Here is a 22,804-nt window from a genome sequence, read left to right as displayed (position 1 = left end):
TAGTTTGGATGCTTTCTCTTCTCACGGAAGATTAGAAGGGCTCTGGAGAGGGGACGGGCAGGCGAAGTGGTGCATCGCCGACAAGGCCTTTCTTGCAGATCCTACTTCGCGTGAAGACTGGGGCGAAGGCCCACACAAGCAGCTCTTCTTTCCCAGTTTGAGTGATGACGGGAGGAGGATGCGATTACCCCGAACCCCGGTAGGCGGCCCTTCTTGGCCTACCTATTAAAATAAATGGCGGGGAAAGAAGTAAACATTTAAAGTCGTAGGCCCATTTGGATTGAAGGTTCAAAAATAATGGTAAGTGTTTGCTTCTAGGTATGGATTTTGCTCTTCAAGATCCGGGAGGATCAGTTAAATGACAGGATCCTCACTTGCTTGTTTTTAGTATGCTTTCTTTTTTCAGGCTTGTCTTGATTTGGTTAAAGGAAGGCCCTTTCCTTGCGTTTAAAAGCTATTATCTCTCAGACCTAGTTTTCAAAAACAGTAGGTGAGGTGGCAGAGCTGTAATTGGATTGCACCACTTCACATTTCAAGTGGCCTTGCATGGGTTGGATGCTTTTCCATTGGGAGAAAAAATCCCGTGAACATAGAAAAGTAGAAATTGGAGGGATAAGAGTCTCAGTTTATCCTTCTTGACATGCCAATTTTCTGTGTGTAAGATTTTTTAGGGGGTGGGGCAGCGTTCCATAATGTGAGACCTCACTTTTAGTCAACAGTATAGGAAGAGGGTTTATAATCGCATCTGCTTTTGAGAACAAAAGTGGCAGTCTTAAGCATGCTTGCTAAGCCGCACTGAACACAGGAGGACTTGTTTCTTGGTGGTGGTGTAACTCTCAATACAATTCTAATTATTAGTTACTCAAAAATTACCTTCAGTTACCAGCTTTGTAGTCAGGATTGTTAACATGGATTAGAGTTACCTATGTTTTCTTATATAATACATTTAAAGTGTGGGGGGAATAAAATGTTTTTCCCACCATATATGAATTGTGAGTACAGCAAAATAGTTAAAAGGTGTTCAAATAACTAAACAGCCATTGAGGAATCATGAGTATATGTCCCTAATTCTTCTACTGTCCCACAGAGATGTCTGATATCAGAGTTGCCAATCCCACTTGCAAGTTCTTAATTATTTATTGTTACTTTTTGCTTTAGTGTAGGATTTAGTCTGTATATGCTCTCTGTGACATGTTTAGCGTACACCTAGAACCTAATAGGCAATCTGCCTCTGCCCCAGCTCCAATTTGTGCCATTTACATGACAATCATAATGCCAAAATACAATTTAAATAACATCCCAGTAGAATGCAAAGATCAAATAAGTAACAGATTTGAGTCTTTAAACTTAGTTGACAGAGAACCAGAAGAACTACGGAGTGAAGTCAGAGACATTAGCAGAGAAGAATGCAAAAAGACAATACCTCTCATTAAAAAGAGAGAAAGACCTCAATGGATGACTGAAGAAACTCTTAAAATGGTTAAAGAGAGAAAGAAAGCAAAAGCAAGAGGAGATAGAAACACGGTCAGAACCCTAAATGCAACAATACAGCGACTAGTACGTAGGGACAAAGAGAACTATTACAATAGTTATTGTATAGAAATAGAACAGGACAACAAAAAGGGAAGCTCAAGAGCCCTATTCCAAAAGAGAAATGAAAGGGAAATTTAAATGACGAGTAGGGATGTTGAATAATCAACAGGGGAACACACTGACTGACTGAGATGAAATAAAAGGAAGATGGAAGCAATACAGTAAAACCTCGCATTAACGTACTCAATGGGACCAGAGCGAGTACGTAAACCGAAAATGTCCTTAAAGCGAAGCACTACCTTTTAAAACTTTTTTTACCTCTCCTTCATGCGGAGCCTCAAAGCCCCGCGCTAAAGCCTCTGCTGCTGCGCTGCCACGCCTCTTACCTAATCATGATCGTACCTCCCAGCTGATTTGCGGTGGTGCGATTGCATCTATTTCCACCCCCGCGAGCTAAAGCCTCTGCTGCTGCGGTGCCACACCTCCCAGCTGATCGCGATCGCGCCTTCCAGCTGATTTGCGGTGGCATGATCGCATCTCTTTCCACCCCCACGCGCTAAAGCCTCTGCTGCTGCACTGCGTTTCTGGAGAAATACAGGCATATGGAGCATGTATGTTATAGCGAGGCAACGTTAAGTGAAGCGACGTTAAGTGGGGTATGCCTGTACACTGAAGAACTCTATAAAAGAGATGCCAGGATGACAGATTCATTCATGGAGGAACTGTATGATGAAGAACCAGAAATTTAAGAATGTGAGGTGAAAGCTACTCTTAAAATACTTGGAAGAAACACAGCACCAGGAACAGGTGGCATACCAATAGAGTTGCTCCAAGCTACTGAGACTGAATCTATCCAAATTCTGACAACAATTTGTCAACAAATACGGAAAACTAAACAATGGCCCATAGACTGGAAGCATTCCATATACATCCCAATTCCAAAGAAAGGGGATCACAGGGAATGCAGTAATTATCGAACTATTGGCTTAATATCCCATGCAAGTAAAGTAATGCTCAAGATTCTACAACAAAGGCTCTTACCATATATGGAGTGAGAAATGCCTGACATCCAAGCTGGGTTTAGAAAGGGAAGCGGCACCAGAGATCATATTGTAAACATACGTTGGATAATGGAACGGACCAAGGAATTTCAGAAGAAAATCACCTTATGCTTTATAGATTACAGATTATAGATTACAGCAAAACTGTGTAGATCATGAAAAGCTATGGAATACTTTAAATGAAATGGGGGTGCCACAGCATCTGATTGTCCTGATGCGTAACCTATACTCTGGACAAGAGGCTGTTGTAAGGACAATATGGAGAAACCAATTGGTTCCCAATCAGAAAGGGTGTGAGACGGGGGTGTATTTTATCACCCTATTTGTTTAATCTATACACAGAACATATCATACGGAAAGTGGGATTGGACCAAGATGAAGGAGGTGTGCAAATTGGAGGGAGAAATATCAATAATTTAAGATATGCAGACGATACATACTACCAGCAGAAACCAGTAATGATTTGAAACGAATGTTGATGAAAGTTAAAGAGGAAAGCACAAAAGTAGGACTACAGCTGAACGTCTAAAACACTAAAGTAATGACAACAGAAGATTTATGTAACTTTAAAGTTGACAATGAGGACATTGAACTTGTCAAGGATCAATACCTCGGCACAGTCATTAACCAAAATGGAGACAATAGTCAAGAAATCAGAAGAAGGCTAGGACTGGGGAGGGCAGCTATGAGAGAACTAGAAAAGGTCCTCAAATGTAAAGATGTATCACTGAACACTAAAGTCAGGATCATTCAGACCATGGTATTCCCGATCTCTATGTATGAATGTGAAAGTTGGACAGTGAAAAAAGCGTATAAGAGAAAAATCAACTCATTTGAAATGTGGTGTTGGAGATACCATGGACTGTGAAAAAGACAAATATTTGGTTTTAGAACAAGTTAAACCAGAACTATCACTAGAAGCTAAAATGAAACTGAGGTTATCATACTTTGGACATATGAGAAGACATGATTAACTAGAAAGACAATAATGCTAGGAAAAACAGAAGGGAGTAGAAAAAGAGGAAGACCAAACAAGAGATGGATTGATTCCATAAAGGAAGCCACAGACCTGACCTTACATGCTCTGAACAAGGTGGTTCATGACAGATGCTCTTGGAGGTCACTGATTCATAGGATCGCCATAAGTCGTAATTGACTTTAAGGCACATAACAACAACAAATTGGGATGACATTGAGGATTGCTTCATAAGCTTTTCTTTGCCTCATGAGGTTAAAAAAAGTGAGTTTGCAAAATATCACATTCAATTTCTGATGTTGCTTTATGTAAAAACAGGACATGACTTGATCAGACCTTCTTCTAAAAGTTTTGTAGATACATCCACCTTCTCAAGCCATCAGGGGTAGAAGTCAGTGCCCAGAGATATAGTACATGCTTTGTATGCAGGATCAGTCTCTGACATCCCCAGGTAGAGCTGGGAGATTCCTACTTGAGAGCTGCTGCCAGTCAGTGTCGATAATACTAAGCTAGTTAGACCAGTGTAAGGCAGCTTCTTGTGTTCCTTCTAGCTATTTGTGGCAGACTTGATGGTCTGAAAAGAAAAAAACCCCAACATTTCCTATTTACAGAGCCTCCCAATTTACTCATGTACATGTGAGTTTTGCTTGTAAGAGGCATCCAGGTGAAGGTCTAATAACAAGTCTCCATTCAAGAATATTTTATTTGTGCAGCAGACCTCAAAATTCTGTAAAGTGAAGCACCAGAGAGCTTTTGGTCCTCTGAATGACAGGTACTATTTTTACAGTGCAGTCCTTTGCAATTCCAAGTCCCACTGAATTCAGTAGGATGCATTCTTAAGTAAGAATATAAAGGATTTTAAAAAATCAATTATTTCTTACCCACCCTTCACCATAAGTTCTGTGTCTGCATCTGTTTTGGATTAGCTTTTTAAGATGTTTTTAATCTTTTGTCCCTTGTTTGCTGCCGCTGGGCTCCTAATGGGAGGAAGGGTGGGATAGAAATTTAATAAATAACAACAGCGTTCTGGAGGTGGGTTACAAAAATGTAAAAATGCACTATTAAAATAAGATAAAACAATTTGTGATCAAATGATATTGTTAGCATATGATAAAAGTTATCCAACAAAGGAGTCAAATACACTTCTGTGGAGAGGGAATACCAAAGTGACTTAGGAGCTGCCACAGAGAATGCCCTCTCCTGGGATGCTAGCTCCCGAACCTCTGAGAGTGGAGGAACTACCAAGATGATGACCCCCTCTGCCGTTTTTAACACCCATGGGGGTTTCTGCCATTTTTAACATCCAAGGGGGGTCTGTAGGGAAAGGGACGATCTTTCAGATATTTGGGGTCTAGGGCGCTTAGAACTTTAATTACTAGTGTGAGCACCTTTTGCATTTGCATTTGTAAACAAACTGGCAACCAATGTAGCTGTTTTAAACCAGTTACGTGAGTTCTAAAAGGAACCCTAACCGTAGATTGCATCTTTAATGATGTATGTAATGTGATTAATGCAAATTGAACAGAGAATGTGCATACAAACCAGTCATAATGCAATACATTCATGGAACTTTGCACAAATTATTAGAACCAAATATGCATATATACTATTAGTATTGTCCAATATTAGTTGAAGGTAATGCATATCAGCTAGACAATGTGCATAATTCCCTATTCATCCGCCCCCCTTGTGCACATTTTTCACAGTGGCTGGATTTTGTGCACATTATCTATTTTTGTCACATTGACTCTAGCTTATGCAAGGTCGTCAACCACTTTCCCAGGTTGAGATGCTACATATGGACATTCCAAATCCAACCTTTATGTTAGGGGCTCAGGAAAATGCCAGCTTCCTTTTCTGATAAGCATGCCAGATCCCTCTGAAGTCCATGCATTTGAACATCACATTTGCAAAGGGGCTTAAGCATGTGGAACTTGATGCATGTAGGGCTAGAGCTGTAAAATCTGTATACTCTTGATTTTATAATGTATAGATTATGTGATTTGGGTCTACGGATGCGGGCTTCTAGGAGTGTGAGTGGGTATGCAAATATGGGCAACAACTATTTTACATATCATTCTGCTTTAATTCCTCATAGTTTTTCATTGGTGAAGAGAAGTTTTTGAAGGTATAGGTTATATTCAGCTAAGTCCTACTCAGAATAGACCTACTAATGAACCTAAATTAGTCATGTCTATTAACTTCAGTAGGTGTAGTCTGAATAGGACTAGTACAGATTACCACCCATAATTTGTATTTGACACGTATTAATATACATAGCTCCTCTTTACTCTCTTACTGAGCTTAAGTTACCATTTTAGTTGCAGCTTTTACCTGTGGTTAAAGTGGATTTTTGTAAATTGCTTGGATAAAATGTTGATATTCTCTGTATTTAATGCAATATATCATTGGAAGAAGATTTAGTTCAAAACAGTTTCCAAATATTTGAGGACATATTAGTAAGAAAAGAGAGCAGCCAGGACTGTCATGTGTTTTTTGAAAGTGGTAGGGCTGAACGGGACCTGTCCTTGCCATTAACTGCACCCTAGATTGTACTTACACATGGATTCCCATAGCAAGATACTACATAAGAGGGCCTTTGTGACAAGTGGGATCACTAATACAGCAGTTCAGCGTTAGCAGATGAATTGGTATTGTGGTGGCATCAGATGCTAGTGCAAACATTTGCTAGCATTGGAACGCTAGTGCTGGATCCTGTCAATTGTGCTGAGTGGTCTCTTTTGAAATAGTGTGATGTAAGGCAGCATATTTATTTATTCAGTGAAATATACTAGTTGGGGATATAGTGAGGGGGCACAGACAAATGTTTTATTGAAGATACCTGAAAACTATTTTTAACGTAATAAGCTACATAATTAAAAATTATTAACAAATTATAGAAGAGTGTCTAATAGTGTGATCCTTTGCATGTCTATTCAAAATTAAGTCCCATTGAGTTTAGCGGCCCTTACTTCCAGATAAGTGTAATTGTTTTAATGGGACTTACCACCTAGCAAGCATGTGTAGCATTGCAGGCTAAGGCTGCAATCAGTAGGAAGTAAATCCAATTAAAATGGTGACATTTACTCCAGTTAAACTTGTATAGAACTGTACTGTAAGAGGCTGCTGGTTAAAAACAGTCTAAATTGCTTGAAACATTACCTATTTATTCCTGAAAAATAAACGTACAGTGAATTATCTAATTTTACATGCTAGTCAGGTCTTAAATTAAAGCCCTTGCAGGCTGAACTCATATGCTCAAATTACTGAGTTAGGTATGAAATCTATTTTGAAATTATTGTATTAGTAGAATTGCAAACAGTACACAATACTAGCTCTTTAGTAATTAGTGGTATTGTTTCATGTTTACATGCTGTATCAGCAAGATCTGGCTTATTTTTAGAGATGTGAAAGCCCGGAAAAAAAACGGAAAAATTCAGAAAAAAACTTTTTTTCCCTGAAGCCGTTTTTGGTCTTTTTCTGAAAAATTGAAGAAAAAATTTATTATGGAATGCTTTATTTTAGCATGATGAATAAAATGTTTTTCTTAGTTCTTTTTATGGGAATGGATGTTTTATGTCTGCCTGACACTGTGGAGGACTAGTGGAGACATAAATAATTTTGTTTGTTAGTAATGTTGATGGTTTCTTCTGTTTTTTTTAAAATTGTTTTTTGCGTGCTCATAAACTGGCAAAACGAAAGAAGTTCCTTACAGTTCAGGTGTTCCTTACAGTTCAGGATCTTGTAGATCCGTTTGTTATTAAAAAAAGTAAAAATTTAGAAAAGTAAATTCAATTTGTAATAATTGTTTGAATAAAATGTAGTTTTAATATACCATATGTGATAATTTTATGCCAAACCAACTTGTACATAATTACATTTGATGTTCCTGAAGTAACAAAGTGACTTTCAATCTTAAAAGTGCTAATATTACTTTTTTTAAAAAATATCTGTTTTTTTCTGAAAAAACATGGAAAAAAACTGGTTTTTTCCATGGCTTCAAAATTTCCAGAAATTTTACATCTCTACTTATTTTAGAATTTTGCTACAGTAAGGCCCCACTCATATGCCGGGTTACATTCCAGGCCCCCACCGAAAAGCGTAACCCACTGGAAAGTGGGACATTATGCATGATCAGCTGTACAGTACAGCTGAGCGCGCAATCAGCTGGAGCGTGGGGAGCTTCAGGGCCCAAGCGCTGTCAGCTGGAGCGCAGCGGCTGGAGCTCCCCGCACTACAGCTGTTCACCCTACTGGTGCCATATTAACAGAATGCTGAAAAGCAGGGCGCCGAAAAGCGGGGACCTACTGTAATTTAATATGCTTTGATTAAATATGAAAAAGCCACTGTTAAATTTGTGTCTTAATCACATTTAGAACGTGAGTGGAAGTGCAGAAAGTGAGGGGCAGTGTGACACCATGTAAAGAGCATGTAGCAAAGCCAGGCTTTAATCTCTGTTTATTTTGGATACCTTGTAGATTTTGGCCAAGTCAGTATCTCTCAGCCTAACTCACCTTATAGGATTGTAATAATTAGGCACTGTATAAGTTAACAGCAAAGATTTCTATTTGGTGTACAAAGATTTAAAAAAAATCTCTGAAAGGGGTGATAACAGCAGATGTCCACTTTCTAGGCATTCAGTGTTGCTGCTGCTATGGCTGTTCCAACTGCTGCTTCTTTAATGTTCTGTAGAGGAGAATAGCCCTCCCCCAAGTATGCTAACTGCTAATTATCAAGTTTTTGTAGCCTAGAAAGTTCAACAATGAATGTTGTTCCTTCAGAAAATATTAGTTCTCTCTTGTAAAACACTAAAGTTCTAAAATCTGCACATAATACCAAATAATGTTGACATTGTTGACTTTTTTAAAAAAAACACCCCACCCTATTTGTTTATTTCAGGTGATTATCCAGGGTTTTCGAAGCTACCGAGATCAAACTATAGTAGATCCCTTCAGTTCAAAGCATAATGTCATTGGTAAGTTCTTCTGGTGTAATGGCTATAATATTAAATGTGCATCATTTTAAGTAAGCATGGAGATGATGGAAATATTACTGGTTCTTCATAGTGAAGGGATTGCTATTCCTTGAATGCTTATTGTTTTCCCTTTAAGGCCTATGGGCTTCTGCATTGCCCTTGAAGTTTCATAAAGAGATTCCCTGTAATAAACACAGGTTTCTTCACAAATATTGTTGCAGGGAAAGTGGAGCCATGACGCTATAGCCTAACAAGAGGTAAAATTTGTTCCTGGCCCTTTTTTGTGAAAGCAAAAATCTGTCTCAAATCTGACAATTTCTATCTGTGTAGCTAAGTGAGGCAACAGTTCTTTTCTGGGGACTGGAGAGGAAAAGTATCCTCCTTGTAGCTTGTCCTCTTAGTTCCGTGCTTTCCCATCCACCAACAGGCAGTTTCAGCTATATATTTCTTCAGCGGGTAGCTAGAGCAGGGCTGTAGCCTTCCCACATGACATCCTCTGTCATGGCTGCAATCCAAAACTGGCCACGTGGCAGCTGCAGTGGAAACATCCTTAGGTTTCCATGCAAGCACAGAATTTCATTAGTGTGTGACCCAGGAAGGACAATTTAAAAAAAAAAAAATTTTCTCCTATCAGGGATCATTACAAGATACGAATTACCAGTAGAATAATGGGCTATTCTCTTAAACAATTTAAAGGCATTAGTGGGGAGGTGCATGGACTTCAGAGTTTGGTGAATGCTGAAAAGAATTTGACAGCAAATAGTCATATTATCAAACTCTGTGAGAGCTGGAGAATGTTGTCATACAAGTGTTTTTTTTTAAAAAGGTAGTTTTAATAAACTAATAGAATAGTTATTAGGATTTTTTTACTTATTAAATTTATATCCCATCTTTCTCATCAGAAAAGGTAGCTAACAAAAGAAATACAAAGTACAAAGAGGTCAAAATAGATCACAAACGGGTCTATTTCTCCTTTCTGCCTTCCTATGCAGAGTGACTAGCTGTTGCTAGAGTTAAAGTGGGATGGGGGCATGTGGCAGCTAGGCAGGATAGATAATATCACGCCAGTGTTAATAGATCTTCACTGGTTACCAGTTGTTTACCGGGCCCAGTTCAAGGTGTTGGTGCTGACCTTTAAAACCCTATACGGTTTCGGCCCAGTCTATCTGAAGGAGCGCCTACAGAATCACCAATTATGCCGCCTGACAAGATCAGCCTCACAAGACCTTCTCTCGGTCCCACCGGTTAAAACAGCTAGGCTGGTGCGGACCAGAGAGAGGGCATTTTCGATTGTGGCCCCTACCCTCTGGAATTCCCTTCCTTTTGATCTCCGACATGCTCCCTCCCTGATGGGTTTTCGCCAAGCCTTAAAAACCTGGCTATTCAGGCGGGCCTATGGGATTGGGGAGGATTCATTTTATAAGGTTTTAAATAGAAATTGATTTTAAATGGATTATGATTGTGTTTGCTTGTATTTTATTTTGTATTATGTACTGCTCTCTATTATTGTAAGTCGCCTAGAGTGTCCACTAACCTGGACAGATAGGCGACCAACAAATAAAATTTATTATTATTATTATATAATATTGAAGAGCCTTGCTCTTTTTTCTTCTACTGAGCTGCAGAGTTGAGGACCCTTGATGGAGTCCCATGGGAATGGGTTAGGAGGCAGTTTGTCTAATCATTTTAATTGATTTTCCGTTTTTTACATAAACTTCTCTCTTTTGTCTCTCAATTAGAAAACATGTAGTTCATGAAAATACATAATTTAACATAGCTCTATGTGTAACTCACTTTTTATTTTTAGTGGGCAGAAATGGTTCTGGAAAAAGCAACTTTTTCTATGGTAAGTGTAAATTTATGAATAATAGTTTAATATGTCAGTTTTCTTCCGTTTTGACTCTTAACTCATGGGCCTAGTAACACTTAGAACAACAATAATTCCTAAACTGTGTCATGAGAAAACTGCTAATGTGCCACAAAAAATTTTTAAGTAACAACCTAAAGTGTTCTGTGAGTTCAGACTATCCGGTTGCAGAGGAGGCTTCACACTGCACGACTTCTCTACCTGATTTACTGTTTGGACCTTCTCTGTTTTCCCTTTCCCCCCATTCCCCTATCTGTTTGTTAATCTCTATTTGCAGCATCTCTTCATCATATTTGATTGGATTATTCCATCACTTCCAATGCAGAGCTGCAACGAAATTGCCTTCTCTCTAATGAGGAAAGCCCAGAACAGTTAAACAGAAACCTGTCGGGGAGGGGGTGGGGCCTCTGCAGAAGGGTAATACTTACAGTATTAGTAGCCTACCTCTTCTGACAAGTATGCCACAACCCAAATTTCTGAATCTTTATCATAAGCTTTTGAATATTTGGATTCCTGCATTGAGCAGGAGGTTAGACTCAGTGACCTTATAGGCCCCTTCCAGCTCTACTGTTCTATGATTCTAAGTCTGAAGCATCGGTTATTTCTACTTTTGCAAGTGTTGTAATACATATACAGCTTCTCTGTGCCTTTGTTCAGTTTTCCTCATGGTTACTGAGTTAGAGTTGGAGAACAAGCAGCAGTATTGTATGGGAGAAGCAAGCAAGTTCAGGTCTGACTAGAGGACATAGAGGCATACAAGACCTCCTGCTGCTGTCCAGAGGTGTGATAAGCTTCCACTGTTTGTGCCACATGTTGGCCTTTTTTGTTCTCCACGCAAAAGTATTTAGTCTAATACTGAAGAATGCCTCTGTTTTTCATTTAGGAAAAAGTGTCCCTCTGATCAGAAGCATTTTGCGGGGTGGGGGGAGAACTATGCTTAGAGTACACTCTACAGCTATTTAACCTACTACTTTTTCTGTGGTCTACATGGGGTTTCAATTTCTGATTTTAATAGTATTGTCTCAGGAGGCCCACTACTACTAACATGCAAACAGGTTTCCGTATTTCCACTTGCCATGGCACATGTATCACTGTCCTCTGGCAAGAAGGACGAGTCCTAGCCTTCATCTCAGCTTTGGAGCTGCAGAAGGACTTAGGATTGTTCCTACAGTTACGTAGCAATCCCCTCCCTACTCCCAATTTTGGGCCAAAGTCTGGGAGTGGAGGGTTGGCCATTGTTTCCAAGGAATGGGGCCGAACAGAGAAGGCTTTGCCACCCTTTTTGCCTCTAGAACTGGAAAGAATGAGGAGGCTTTGACTGCTATGTTGCCAAGGCACCCCAAGTGTTTTGGCAGCACAGAACCAACCAGACAATCCTGAAGGGCAGGTGTGGGGAACCTTTGTCCCTCTAGAAGTTCCTCACCACCGCTGTAGGGGCAAGGTCCTGGTCTCTGGTGTTAAATGTGTTACCCGTCTCCTTATCCATGTGTGTCTTACTTGCGAAGTGTGCATTGCACGGGGAAAATTAATTGCAAGAGAGATGTGGTTCTTTTAATCCCCTTCCATTTCAACCTCCTTCACTCTGGTGATGGGCTTCTATCAAATGGATGTTATCCATGCAGTATGTTGGAAAGATAAAGTGCTGCATTTGACTGGCTGAATGTTTTAACTTTACAGGGCTGACCCTGCCACACAGCAGGGTAAAACAACCTGCTTTAGGAAGTACCATGAGGGAGTGTGTGTGTGAAAGCGAGATGAAGGTGGGAATTGGTATCTGTTGCAGCACAGTTTTTTAAAGTGTTTGTCATGGAGGGCAGGGCATTTGAGTTCTGCTTGAAGCTGAAATAATTTAAAATTTCATGAAGAAATCCTTGCTTTAAAATTTATCAATGTTTTGGAACAATGTTGAATGCAACCTGTGCTGCTATTTATGAGAGCTCCATAAAAACCTATTGATTTATTATACTACTGAGCAGAATACTACTAATTAACAAACGTCATCTTGATTTTCTTCATGAAAGCAATTCAGTTTGTTCTCAGTGATGAATTCAGTCATCTTCGTCCTGAGCAAAGGCTGGCTTTGTTGCACGTAAGTGAAGATAATAGATGTGTGTAAGCATGCTATTGTCATAAAATAGCTGAAATGTTGTGTTGTCGTAAAATAGGTTACTTGCATATGTGGAAATGATACATAGGTGACTTTAAGGCTTCTACTGTTCTGTTTTTTACCTTGCCATCAGCTACTTTGGCAGTCTTGTGAGTGGAAAGGTGGGATAAAAATCTTTTAATAAACAGTAGCCATTCCACCATTTGAAAAAGGCTTAGTCGCTCAAGGACTCAGACCTACACTTAGAGTTAAGAACAGGAATCCTTAAACAGGTTTAGCCATATGTTTGTGAGAATCTGAAATGAGTTCACACCCAAATCCACTCTTTGTTTCTCCTCAGGATGATTCATTAGAGCAACCTAAACTAGAAGAGAAAAGAAAAAAAATTAGTTGTTGCATAAGCTTTTGAATCTTTGAAAAATATAATAGTTTATTGGACACAGTGTGGGGAGATTGTTGTACAAAGTGTAAACTTAAAAATTTGGATTAATACGATGATCTTTCTTAGGAAGGCACAGGTCCTCGTGTTATTTCTGCTTTTGTGGAAATTATCTTTGACAACTCGGACAACAGGTTACCGGTAAGTTAAATATATTAGTGTGCATCTTTTTGCTTTTGTTCGGTTTAAATTAAGAGACAAATAGTTTACAATACCTGCCCTTCTATTTTCTTAAGATTGATAAAGAAGAAGTATCTCTTCGCAGAGTCATTGGAGCTAAAAAGGACCAATATTTCTTAGACAAGAAAATGGTAACGTAAGTGCAGTTCCTTTTTCTTTTAACCCAAATCAAGCTTAAATGTACACCATAACAAACTTTTTTTGAGGGGTATTGTTTTATTGTTAAACTTGATTGCAGTTTTTTTTTAATAATGTGTGTAAGTCACGTAGAGACATTTTATATTTAGTTGACAAATAAATTGAATAAATAATAGTAGGAATAATCCTGGATGAATGACGAGTATGTAATGTTTTCTCACAGATACTTTGGTCCTCTTCTATAGCCTATAAGTTCTCTTTGGAACCTTGAAAATTGATGTTTTATGAAAACTAATTTTGAGTATGCTTTTAGTCCTTGTGTGTGTTTGTGGGGCAGGGACCTTGAAACATTGCATAATTCATCTTTGAGGATCAGTAAGCAGGAAAATAATTCAAAATTTGTTACGTTTTTTAAATTTCCACTATTTACAAAAAATATTTGAGAGCAAGGGTTCTCAATTTTTCCACCCCTTAGTGCCCATTTTAAAGGGCTAAAAATTACTGAGGCCACCAGGCACAAAATAGCAATGCAGGGGCTGGACATGGAATAAAATAGAGGTGGAGATTGTCATAATTGGCTGTTAATTAATTGACATAATTTTCCATTATATCTATTCCCTCTTTTGGAAACTGCTGAATTAGTTGCCATTGTGATTTCCTTGCAGCAGGGAGTTCCATAGTTCAGCCAAATACAACATTGATTCTGGAGTTTTAGGACTCAGCCTCCTCCTTGCTGATCTAGAGACCCTCTCTCTCCACTCCCTCCCCCTCTTCCTCCCTTCTTCCTCTTCTCCTCCTCTTCCTTCCTCCTCCTCCCCTGACTACTCCAGCTTTCCAGCTTCTTAAAGTATGATAGAAATATCTGTTGACTATAGATAAGTTCTTAAACTGCAAGGGTTTTTTTGCCTATTTGGTGGTGCTGTTGCTAGTGTCTGTCCAACCAAAAGACAACTGCATCACCAAGGGGTGAGCTGCAGTACTGAAGCCCACTGGTGGTCTGACTGTCAGTTTGAGAAATGCTGTTTTAGAACATTTGGATTTAAATTATGTCAGTTCAGGGATGTGTCATTATAGCCATATAGAAGTTGCAGCTGATAAAAGACTTGGGTTCCTATTCTAAACTCAAGTACTCGGAAGTATGCCCCATTGAATACTGTGGGATTCACTTCTGAGTAACCATGAATATGTTTGCACTGCTAGTCAGCTTTCTTAGCTTGCCCGAAACAGTTTCTTGAAAATAATGTGAAGGTAGAGGCTTCAAATAAATGTTTTCTGCTAAGAACCTTTATGCTTGATGTAAAGAAATCCTGTTTGACCTTTTGGCTACTGCCACTGAATAGTCTGTTTGGCTTGGAGCTCCAAGAAGCAGAGAGTCTGCCTTCTAGCTCTTGCCTATGTGGGATCTCAGAGGCATCCATTTAATTTGTTTGGATTTCACCTGGTCCAAACTGGTGGACAGAACAGGTGGTGGCAGCATGATCTACCTTATAAGATTGGTTTGGGGTATATTCCAATTCTGGTAAGATTGGCAACTGTGGGTGCCTTACAAGAGCAGGGGGGGTTGCATGGGTCTGGGTCTCAGTCATCTTGTCTTTTGTTTTTTAAAAAGAGTTTCCTTCACCTGTGGTGGTCATATCTGAAGCAAATGCCTATTTGGACACAATAAAGGAAAGAATATTAGAGGTCAGGACCCCAAATATTTCACACTTGTGATATTCTGTCTTAATTGGAGTCTGTACAAGCCTGAACAGCACCCTGAATTGGTGATTCACTTAGCCCTAAAATTAGCCCTAGTGCAGGCTTGGAGGACAAGGCAGAGCCAATGATTTACAAAGGTTTGGGGCCCAGTAATGGGAAAAATTGGGTAATGGTATTTCAGCAGCAAGTATTCTGCTGGTTGTGTTCGCCCCATTCCTTCCTTGTGTAGAAAGAGGGCTAAGCAGCAAGCACCTTAAAGCACCTCTATGATTACTAAACAGAAGACATTTTCATTTTCTAATGAAAGCAAGACAGTTGTCATTTCTTGTCGTATATGATCCAAATTTTTTCTAAACTGACCCATTGGATGGTTTACTATTTAAAATTTTATTTCCAGGAAAAATGATGTGATGAACCTACTTGAAAGTGCTGGATTTTCTCGCAGCAATCCCTACTATATTGTTAAGCAAGGAAAGGTATGATAACAACTATCTGTTTTGCATAAAGAAAAATGTGTCAGTAACTTCAGTGTGACAATTCTCAAATAATAAGCAGGCATGGTATTTTACACTAAATGTTAATTGATGAATATTTCCTTAATCGTGTGTGTTCATAATAATCTGAAAAATCCCAGTGGTACATGACTGCTGCAGCCTGCTTTGATTCTTGTGCTCTTCTCTGTGTCAGTTACAGTTTTACGGTATTGAAATTTAGCAGAAGCATAATGATAGTGACAATATGAATTGAATATATGAACAACGTATACCAAATTAATATTTTCTGAAGACTCATCTATTCAATAATATGTTCAGATGATAAAATTGCATATAACTTTGTATGCTCAGGTAGACCTGGCAAAACCAGTTTTAGGCATATAGATTGGTGAAAAGTCAACCAATCATTTGTTAAAATCAGTTTTAAAGCCTGAATCAAAGACTTGTGCTAACACGTAAATGGATTGCTAGATGCTGCTATAGCAGTATCTTGCTATATAATAGGAAGTATTTAAGATACGGGCCCCTATCTGTGTTACACATTTAAAGCAGTATTGTGCCACTTTAAACAGTCAAGGCTTCCTCCAAAGAATCCTGGCAACTGTAGTTTGTTGAGGGTGTTGAGAGTTGTTCGGAGACTCTTATTCCTCTCACAGAGCTGCAATTCCCAGAGCAGTTTAACATTCAATCTCTCTTCCCAGAGAACTCTGGGAATTGTAGCTCTGTTAGGGGAATAGGGGTCTTCTAACAACTCTCAGTGCCCTAAAGAAACTACAGTTCCACGGATTATTTCTGGGAAGCCATGACAATTTTAAGTGGTATAATACTACAGATTAAGTGAGGATTTCCTGTTAAAAAGAGCATTTATATGTTACCAAGTGATTCTTCATGCTGTTTGCTGTGCTGTTCTTTTACATGTCCAAAATGTAACATTTTTTTGGTTCTTTAGATCAATCAGATGGCCACAGCTCCTGATTCTCAGAGACTAAAACTGTTAAGGGAAGTAGCTGGCACTAGAGTGTATGATGAACGTAAAGAAGAGAGTATCTCCTTAATGAAAGAAACAGGTAAAAGTAGCTTTTGTTCATTAGAGTTTCAAAATATGTCCATGTCATGTTAATGTCATATATTCCCTGTATTTCCTGGCTTTCTTCGAATTCACTTAAATAGTAGATATGAAACAACAAGCTAATACTTGGACATGATCTGAAAATCATTGTTATGGTGTAGAGTTCTATTATGCATCCATTGGTTCAACTGTACATTTGCATGTACACATTTAACCCCATAAAGCAGGGGCAGGGAATCTCAGGCTCAGAGACCAATTGTGGCCCCCCTGGCTTCTTTATCTGTCCTTCAGGAATCTTCCCAGGCCACACCCTCTGCCATATCCCTTCTCTGCAAGGCCACATCCCTCACCCTCTACATCCACCATGAGTGTTTTTGCCTGGCTGGAGTGTGTCGTTTAATTCTGATAATGCCTCTTGATTGCTCAGATTGAGGATAAAGAGGGGTGTATATGTAAAACTAACCTACTATAAAAAAATGAAATTTACTTTCACTGTTCTGCTCACATTTGCCTCTGGCCTCACCACCAGTGCCATGTGGCCCCAGAATATTGTCCAGAAGGGAACATGAGCCTTGGCCCGAGAAAGGATTCCCCAGCCCTGCCATAAAGCAAGCAGGTGGATCAGTTGTTCAAGGTGCAGTAGCTTGGCTAAATCCCTAAAAAATTTCTGAAACATTGCTGATATACAGTGCTTTGCAAAAGTAGTCAGATCCTGACCAATGCTCTCATATTACTGAATTACAAATTGTGCATTGTAATGTCATTCTGTATGATATTTTATTTTGAAACACTGAAACTCAAAATTAATTATTGTAAGGTGAAAATGGTTTTATGTTGGCAAATCTTTGTAAGAAACATAAAAAACCTGAAACCTGTTGCTTGCATAAATATTCAACCCCTGTGCTGTGGAAGCTCCCAGTTTACACAGATGAAAGAAATTGCCCTGTCGAGGGCACAGTTACTTTACCATTGGCCTCCACCTGTGAACCATTAAAGTTGCTGTCACATTGTCAGGATAAAAACCCCACTGTTGAAGGATCATTGGCCAGGCTGAGGATCTGAAGGAAAATGAAGATGAAAGAGCATTCTACAGAAGTGAGAGATAATGTAATACAAATGCATAGATTAGGAAAAGGGTACAAAATAATATCCAAGTGTTTGGATATCCCAGTGAGCACAGTTGGATCAATAATCAGGATATAGAAGCTGCATGACACCACCCAGGCACTGCCAAGAAAAGGCTGTCCCTCAAAACTCAGCACTCGAGCAAGGAGGAGACTTGTGAGAGAAGCCACAGAGAGGCCAACAATCACTTTGAAAGAGCTACAGAGTTCAATGGCTGGGAATGGAGTAGTGGTGCACCAGTCAACCATATCAAGAGCTCTGCATAACACTGGCCTGTATGAGAGGGTGGCAAGAAAGAAGCCATTCCTCAAAAAGTACCATCTGAAAGCACATCTGGAGTTTGCCAGGAATCATGAAAGTGCCCCAGCTGTGATGTGGGAAAAGGTTTTGTGGTCAGATGAGACCAAGATAGGGCTTTTTGGCCAAAACTCAAAGCGCTATGTGTGGTGAAAACCTAACACTGCCCATGCCTCAAGACACAGCATCCCTACAGTGAAGTATGGTAGTGGCAGCATCATGCTGTGGGGATGCTTCTCATCAGCAGGGACTGAGCATCTTGTTAAAATCAAAGGAAGAATGGATGGAGCAAAATACAGGGAAATACTGCAAGAGAACTTGCTTCAGTCCACTAAAAAACTGAAGCTTGGGAAGAAATTAACTTTTCAGCAGGACAGTGATCTCAAGCACAAGGCCAAAGCAACATTGGAGTGACTCAAGAACAGAAAGGTGAATGTCCTATATTGGCCCAGTCAAAGTCCTGATCTCAATCCCATTGAGAATCTGTAGCGCTCTTTGAAAATTGCGGTCTACAAGCAATGTCCAACCAACCTGAACGACCTGGAGCGAATCTGCCAAAAAGAATGAGCCGAAATCCCTCCAACACTGTGTGCAAAGCTGGTACATGCCTACCCCAAAAGACTTAAATCTGTTATTGCAGCGAAAGATGGCTCTACCAAATATTAATGTGTGGGGGTTGAATACTTATGCAAGGAACATGTTTCAGTTTTTTATGTTTCTTACAAACATTTCCCAACATAAAACCAATGTCACCTTACAATAATTGATTTTGAGTTTCAGCGTTTCAAAATAAAATACGTACAGAACAAAATTACAATGTACCATTTGTAATTCAGTAATTGAGAGTATTGGTCAGGGGTCTGAGTACTTTTGCAAGGCACTGTATCTGATAGGGCTGTATGGCTGGATCAGACTGAGAACTGCACACTTTCCAAACAGTTATGCTGTAGCTAGGAATATGTGCCTTGAATACATGTTGTGAGGAAACTATTTAAATTAATCTTTTCTATTTTTCTTGCAGACTAAAAGCATTAACCATGTTGACTGTGGTTAGCTTTCTGCATTTTCATTTGGTTTATTCTGGAAAAAGGAGGAAAGATGAACTATTGCTTTTTAGATTTAATTTTAAATAATTAAATCATACACAATTCTATAATTATAACCTTTGAGAATACCATGCATAGTGGTTTTCCCCAGAAGGGACATGCTGTATAAAAGAACATTTTGGCCATGTGGTGGGTTATTTGTTTGTTTGTTTGTTTATGTTTAATGACAGATTGCCTGTGTAAAAGGAAACAAATTTTGGCTCCTTGTCTGCACTCACCTGATTTTTTAACTCTTTCTTTAAATCATTTTTAAAGAGGGGAAAAGGGAGAAAATAAATGAGCTGTTGAAATATATTGAAGAGAGATTACATACTTTGGAAGAGGAGAAAGAAGAGCTAGCTCAATATCAGAAGTGGGATAAAATGAGAAGAGCACTGGAGTACACAATTTATAATCAGGAACTTAATGAAACACGTGCTAAACTTGATGAGGCAAGTCATTTTTTTGACTATCTCTTAAGTATAATTTCTTTGATACCAGCTTTTATTGTTCAACATACTTAGTTTTAATTATATATGTACATACATTGTGCATGTTAATTTACAACTGATATCTTTTCAGCTTTCTGCCAAACGAGAAACAAGTGGAGAAAAATCCAGGCAATTAAGAGATGCACAACAGGATGCTCGAGATAAAATGGAAGTAAGATCCTCATAGCTCATAGTCTGATCAGAAATCTACTGTTCTTAAGAACAGTCGCTTCTGGTGTACAGTGGCCTTATTCTATAGTTGCATGCAGCAGAGTGTTGTCTTAGGAGCCTGAGACTGTGGATGGGATATGAAAAAGACAAATGTAAGTGAACATCATATTGTGCAGTGTGGATGGAGCTTACATTGGGTAGCATACCACCAGATGTGCATCTCCCTGGCTAGACCATCTACATAATGAGAATTGTTTTGGTTTTGAACTTGTTACCTATTGTACTTCTCCAATCTTACCTTGATGTGTTTTGTCTCCATGTAGGAAATCGAACGGCAAGTCCGAGAATTAAAAACCAAGATTTCAGCTATGAAAGAAGAAAAGGAGCAGCTCAGTGCTGAAAGACAGGAACAGATTAAACAGAGGACCAAACTAGAGCTTAAAGCAAAAGACTTGCAAGATGAACTGGCTGGAAATAGTGAACAACGAGTAAGAACTGGGGGCTAGTTGTACGCTAATGTGTCAGAGTGTTTTAAAATCCACAACGAGTTCTATTTTTAAAAAAGAGGGGTGGGATATAATGACAATTTGTTCTCTTTTACCAGGTTATCAAGATTCCCATAGTGAAAAACTGCCCTTTTGTTGCAATTATATGTGGCACATACTGCAAAAATCTAAAAGAATGGCATGCAGATTTCAAATTTACTTCATATCAAGCCTTCGTGCTTTCCAAATAAATTCCTTTTTGAAGTGCTTATTTAATCACATTCCACTAGAAGAGTTGTCCACAGATTACTGTGCTTGTCCACAATAGCTTATTGCAGAGTAGCTCTATTAAAGTTGGAGATGCACAGATGCCTCTTTGAAGTTCAGTAAACTGTAAACTATGAACCACAGCTATCTCTGAACACATAACTTCTAGTGCTTCTAACTGCTGATTCTTTTATATCAACAGCTTACTGATAAATGTTTCATTTTTAAAATGTTCTTCATGTTTTATCGTTTGTTTGCTGCCCAGGGCTCCTTCAGTAAGGTGCTGGTGTTGACCTATAAAGCCTTACACGGTGTGGGACCACAATACCTTGTGGAACGCCTCTCCCGCTATGAACCTACCCGTTCACTTCGTTCAGTATCTAAGGCCCTCCTCCGGGTACCAACTCACCAGGATGCCCGGAGGACTGTTACTAGATCTAGGGCCTTTTCTGTGGTGGCCCCCGAATTATGGAACAGCTTACCGGAGGAAATATGCCTGGCGCCTACGGTTCTTTCTTTTAGGCGCCAGGTTAAGACCTGGCTATACTCCCAGGCATTTTAATGTTTAATGCTTTATGTTTAATGTTTTTAGTTTAATGTGTTCCTTTGTTACTGATTTTATTCTATATTGTATTTTAATCTCGTTTTGTACACCGCCCAGAGAGCTATTAGCTATGGGCGGTCTAGAAATGAAAATAAATAAATAAAGTAAGGAAGGGTGGGACATAAATTTAATAAGTAAATAAATGACATTCCTCATTATTGTCCTTCATATTGTCTTCATTTTTCAGAAAAGACTGTTGAAAGAGAGGCAAAAACTTCTTGAGAAAATTGAAGAAAAACAGAAAGAACTAGCAGAAACAGAACCAAAGTTCAATAGCGTAAAAGAAAAAGAAGAACGAGGAATTGCCAGGTCTGTGTACTGGCTAGCAGTGGTAGAAAAGGGAAACATTTAGCATGCTAAGTGAGGAATGCCCCTGCACACCCAAACCTTTTTTTCCCTGAAGGGACTGGAAAGCCTCTAGAATAGATCATGGTTCATGCACTAAGCAAGAAACAGTCAGGAATGGATTTGGGTCACCTACAACTTCTCTGTAACAGAGAAATGGCACAAATTGGTAGAATGGATGGGGCAGCCCTCTGTGGCACAGGAATGAATAGGAGCTGTTAGTGTTTTCCCTTGCCATTTGAAAGCAAGATGTTTTGTGCCACCAGGGATAGTCTTGGGATTTTAATGTTTTTAAAGTGCTGCGTAGCCTGAGCCTGACAGTGCAATTCTCTATATACCTGTTCAAAAGTAAGTCCCATTGTGTTCCCAGGTAAATGCATTTGTGAATACAGCTTAAGTGGGAGAGCTGGATAGAAATCCAAAATAAAAATATAAGTCTTTGAGCAAAATAGTAGTATGAAATATAGTAAAAGGTGTGTCTCGTGTCTTACTAACAAAGAATTGTCAAAGCTTTATTTTTTAATTTCTGACCCCTGCTGTTTGAATAGGAAACAACTGAGTAGAAAATGAGCAGTTATTAAATAATAAAAAAGAAAAAAATAAGTATTTCTTGAAATGACTTCCTTTAGTTCCATGCAACAGTTGTATAATTTACAAAAGTTAATTCAAATTTGATGGCTCATGTTAAAATACGAAGAATATGCTAGTCCATTATGTTTGTGGCCATTGTCATTTCATTTAAAATAATTTCAGTTGTATTTTTTCCTCGTCCAACAGACTGGCACAGGCTACCCAGGAAAGAACAGATCTTTATGCAAAGCAAGGGCGAGGAAGTCAGTTTACATCAAAAGAAGAGAGAGATAAGTGGATTAAAAAAGAACTCAAATCCCTAGATCAGGCCATCAATGACAAGAAACGGCAGATTGCCGCTATACACAAAGATTTAGAAGATACAGAGGCTAACAAAGAGAAGAATCTGGAGCAGTATAATGTAAGGATTTGAGCTTACAGTACAGAGATATTTGAATCAAGCTAAAGGATATAATAAAGGTTTTTGCTCTTGGGAGCTAGTTTTCTGTTTATAATATGTTGGATGTAGCTTCATACACATATTGGCACAGTGGGAATTTTCCATAGAAGGACTGCCATCAAGCGGGTTATAGCTCCACCTATCGTCCGAAGGCAAGAATGTTTTTGAAGTCAAGACTAGGGGCGTCAGGCCCCTCCCACTCTCCAGTTCATTCTTGCCTTCATACCGAACAAGTTTGATATATTCCTTAGCATTTAGAAAAGTTTTTTGTGTATTTGTCTGACAGGGTGTGGGGGTTTGTTGTTGGTGTATTCCACGTTCTTTCCTTCCCTCTGTCTTGTATTTAACATCGTTTTGTCTTGTTATT

General features: G+C 39.0%; 1 protein-coding gene across 3 annotated transcripts in view; it reads left to right on the top strand.

Annotated features, from left to right (window-relative positions):
* SMC3 (structural maintenance of chromosomes 3) overlaps positions 1-22,804 on the top strand; it is a 48,042-nt gene that overhangs the window by 760 nt on the left and 24,478 nt on the right. The window contains exons 2-14 of one of the 3 annotated variants that reach the window (XM_061636033.1): positions 99-199; positions 8,470-8,545; positions 10,353-10,391; positions 12,434-12,501; positions 13,028-13,099; positions 13,195-13,274; positions 15,372-15,450; positions 16,418-16,535; positions 19,321-19,496; positions 19,627-19,707; positions 20,030-20,194; positions 21,250-21,371; positions 22,185-22,398. In XM_061636033.1, coding sequence (XP_061492017.1) covers positions 179-199; positions 8,470-8,545; positions 10,353-10,391; positions 12,434-12,501; positions 13,028-13,099; positions 13,195-13,274; positions 15,372-15,450; positions 16,418-16,535; positions 19,321-19,496; positions 19,627-19,707; positions 20,030-20,194; positions 21,250-21,371; positions 22,185-22,398 — 1,311 coding nt within the window. In that variant the 5' untranslated portion in view covers positions 99-178. The other 2 variants (XM_061636035.1, XM_061636034.1) reach the window with 2 other exon arrangements.

Source organism: Rhineura floridana, chromosome 7 (genome assembly GCF_030035675.1).
Source record: "Rhineura floridana isolate rRhiFlo1 chromosome 7, rRhiFlo1.hap2, whole genome shotgun sequence".
NCBI lineage: Eukaryota > Metazoa > Chordata > Lepidosauria > Squamata > Rhineuridae > Rhineura > Rhineura floridana.
The sequence above is the reverse complement of the archived record's forward strand: the minus strand, read 5'-3'. Positions and strand labels throughout refer to the sequence as shown.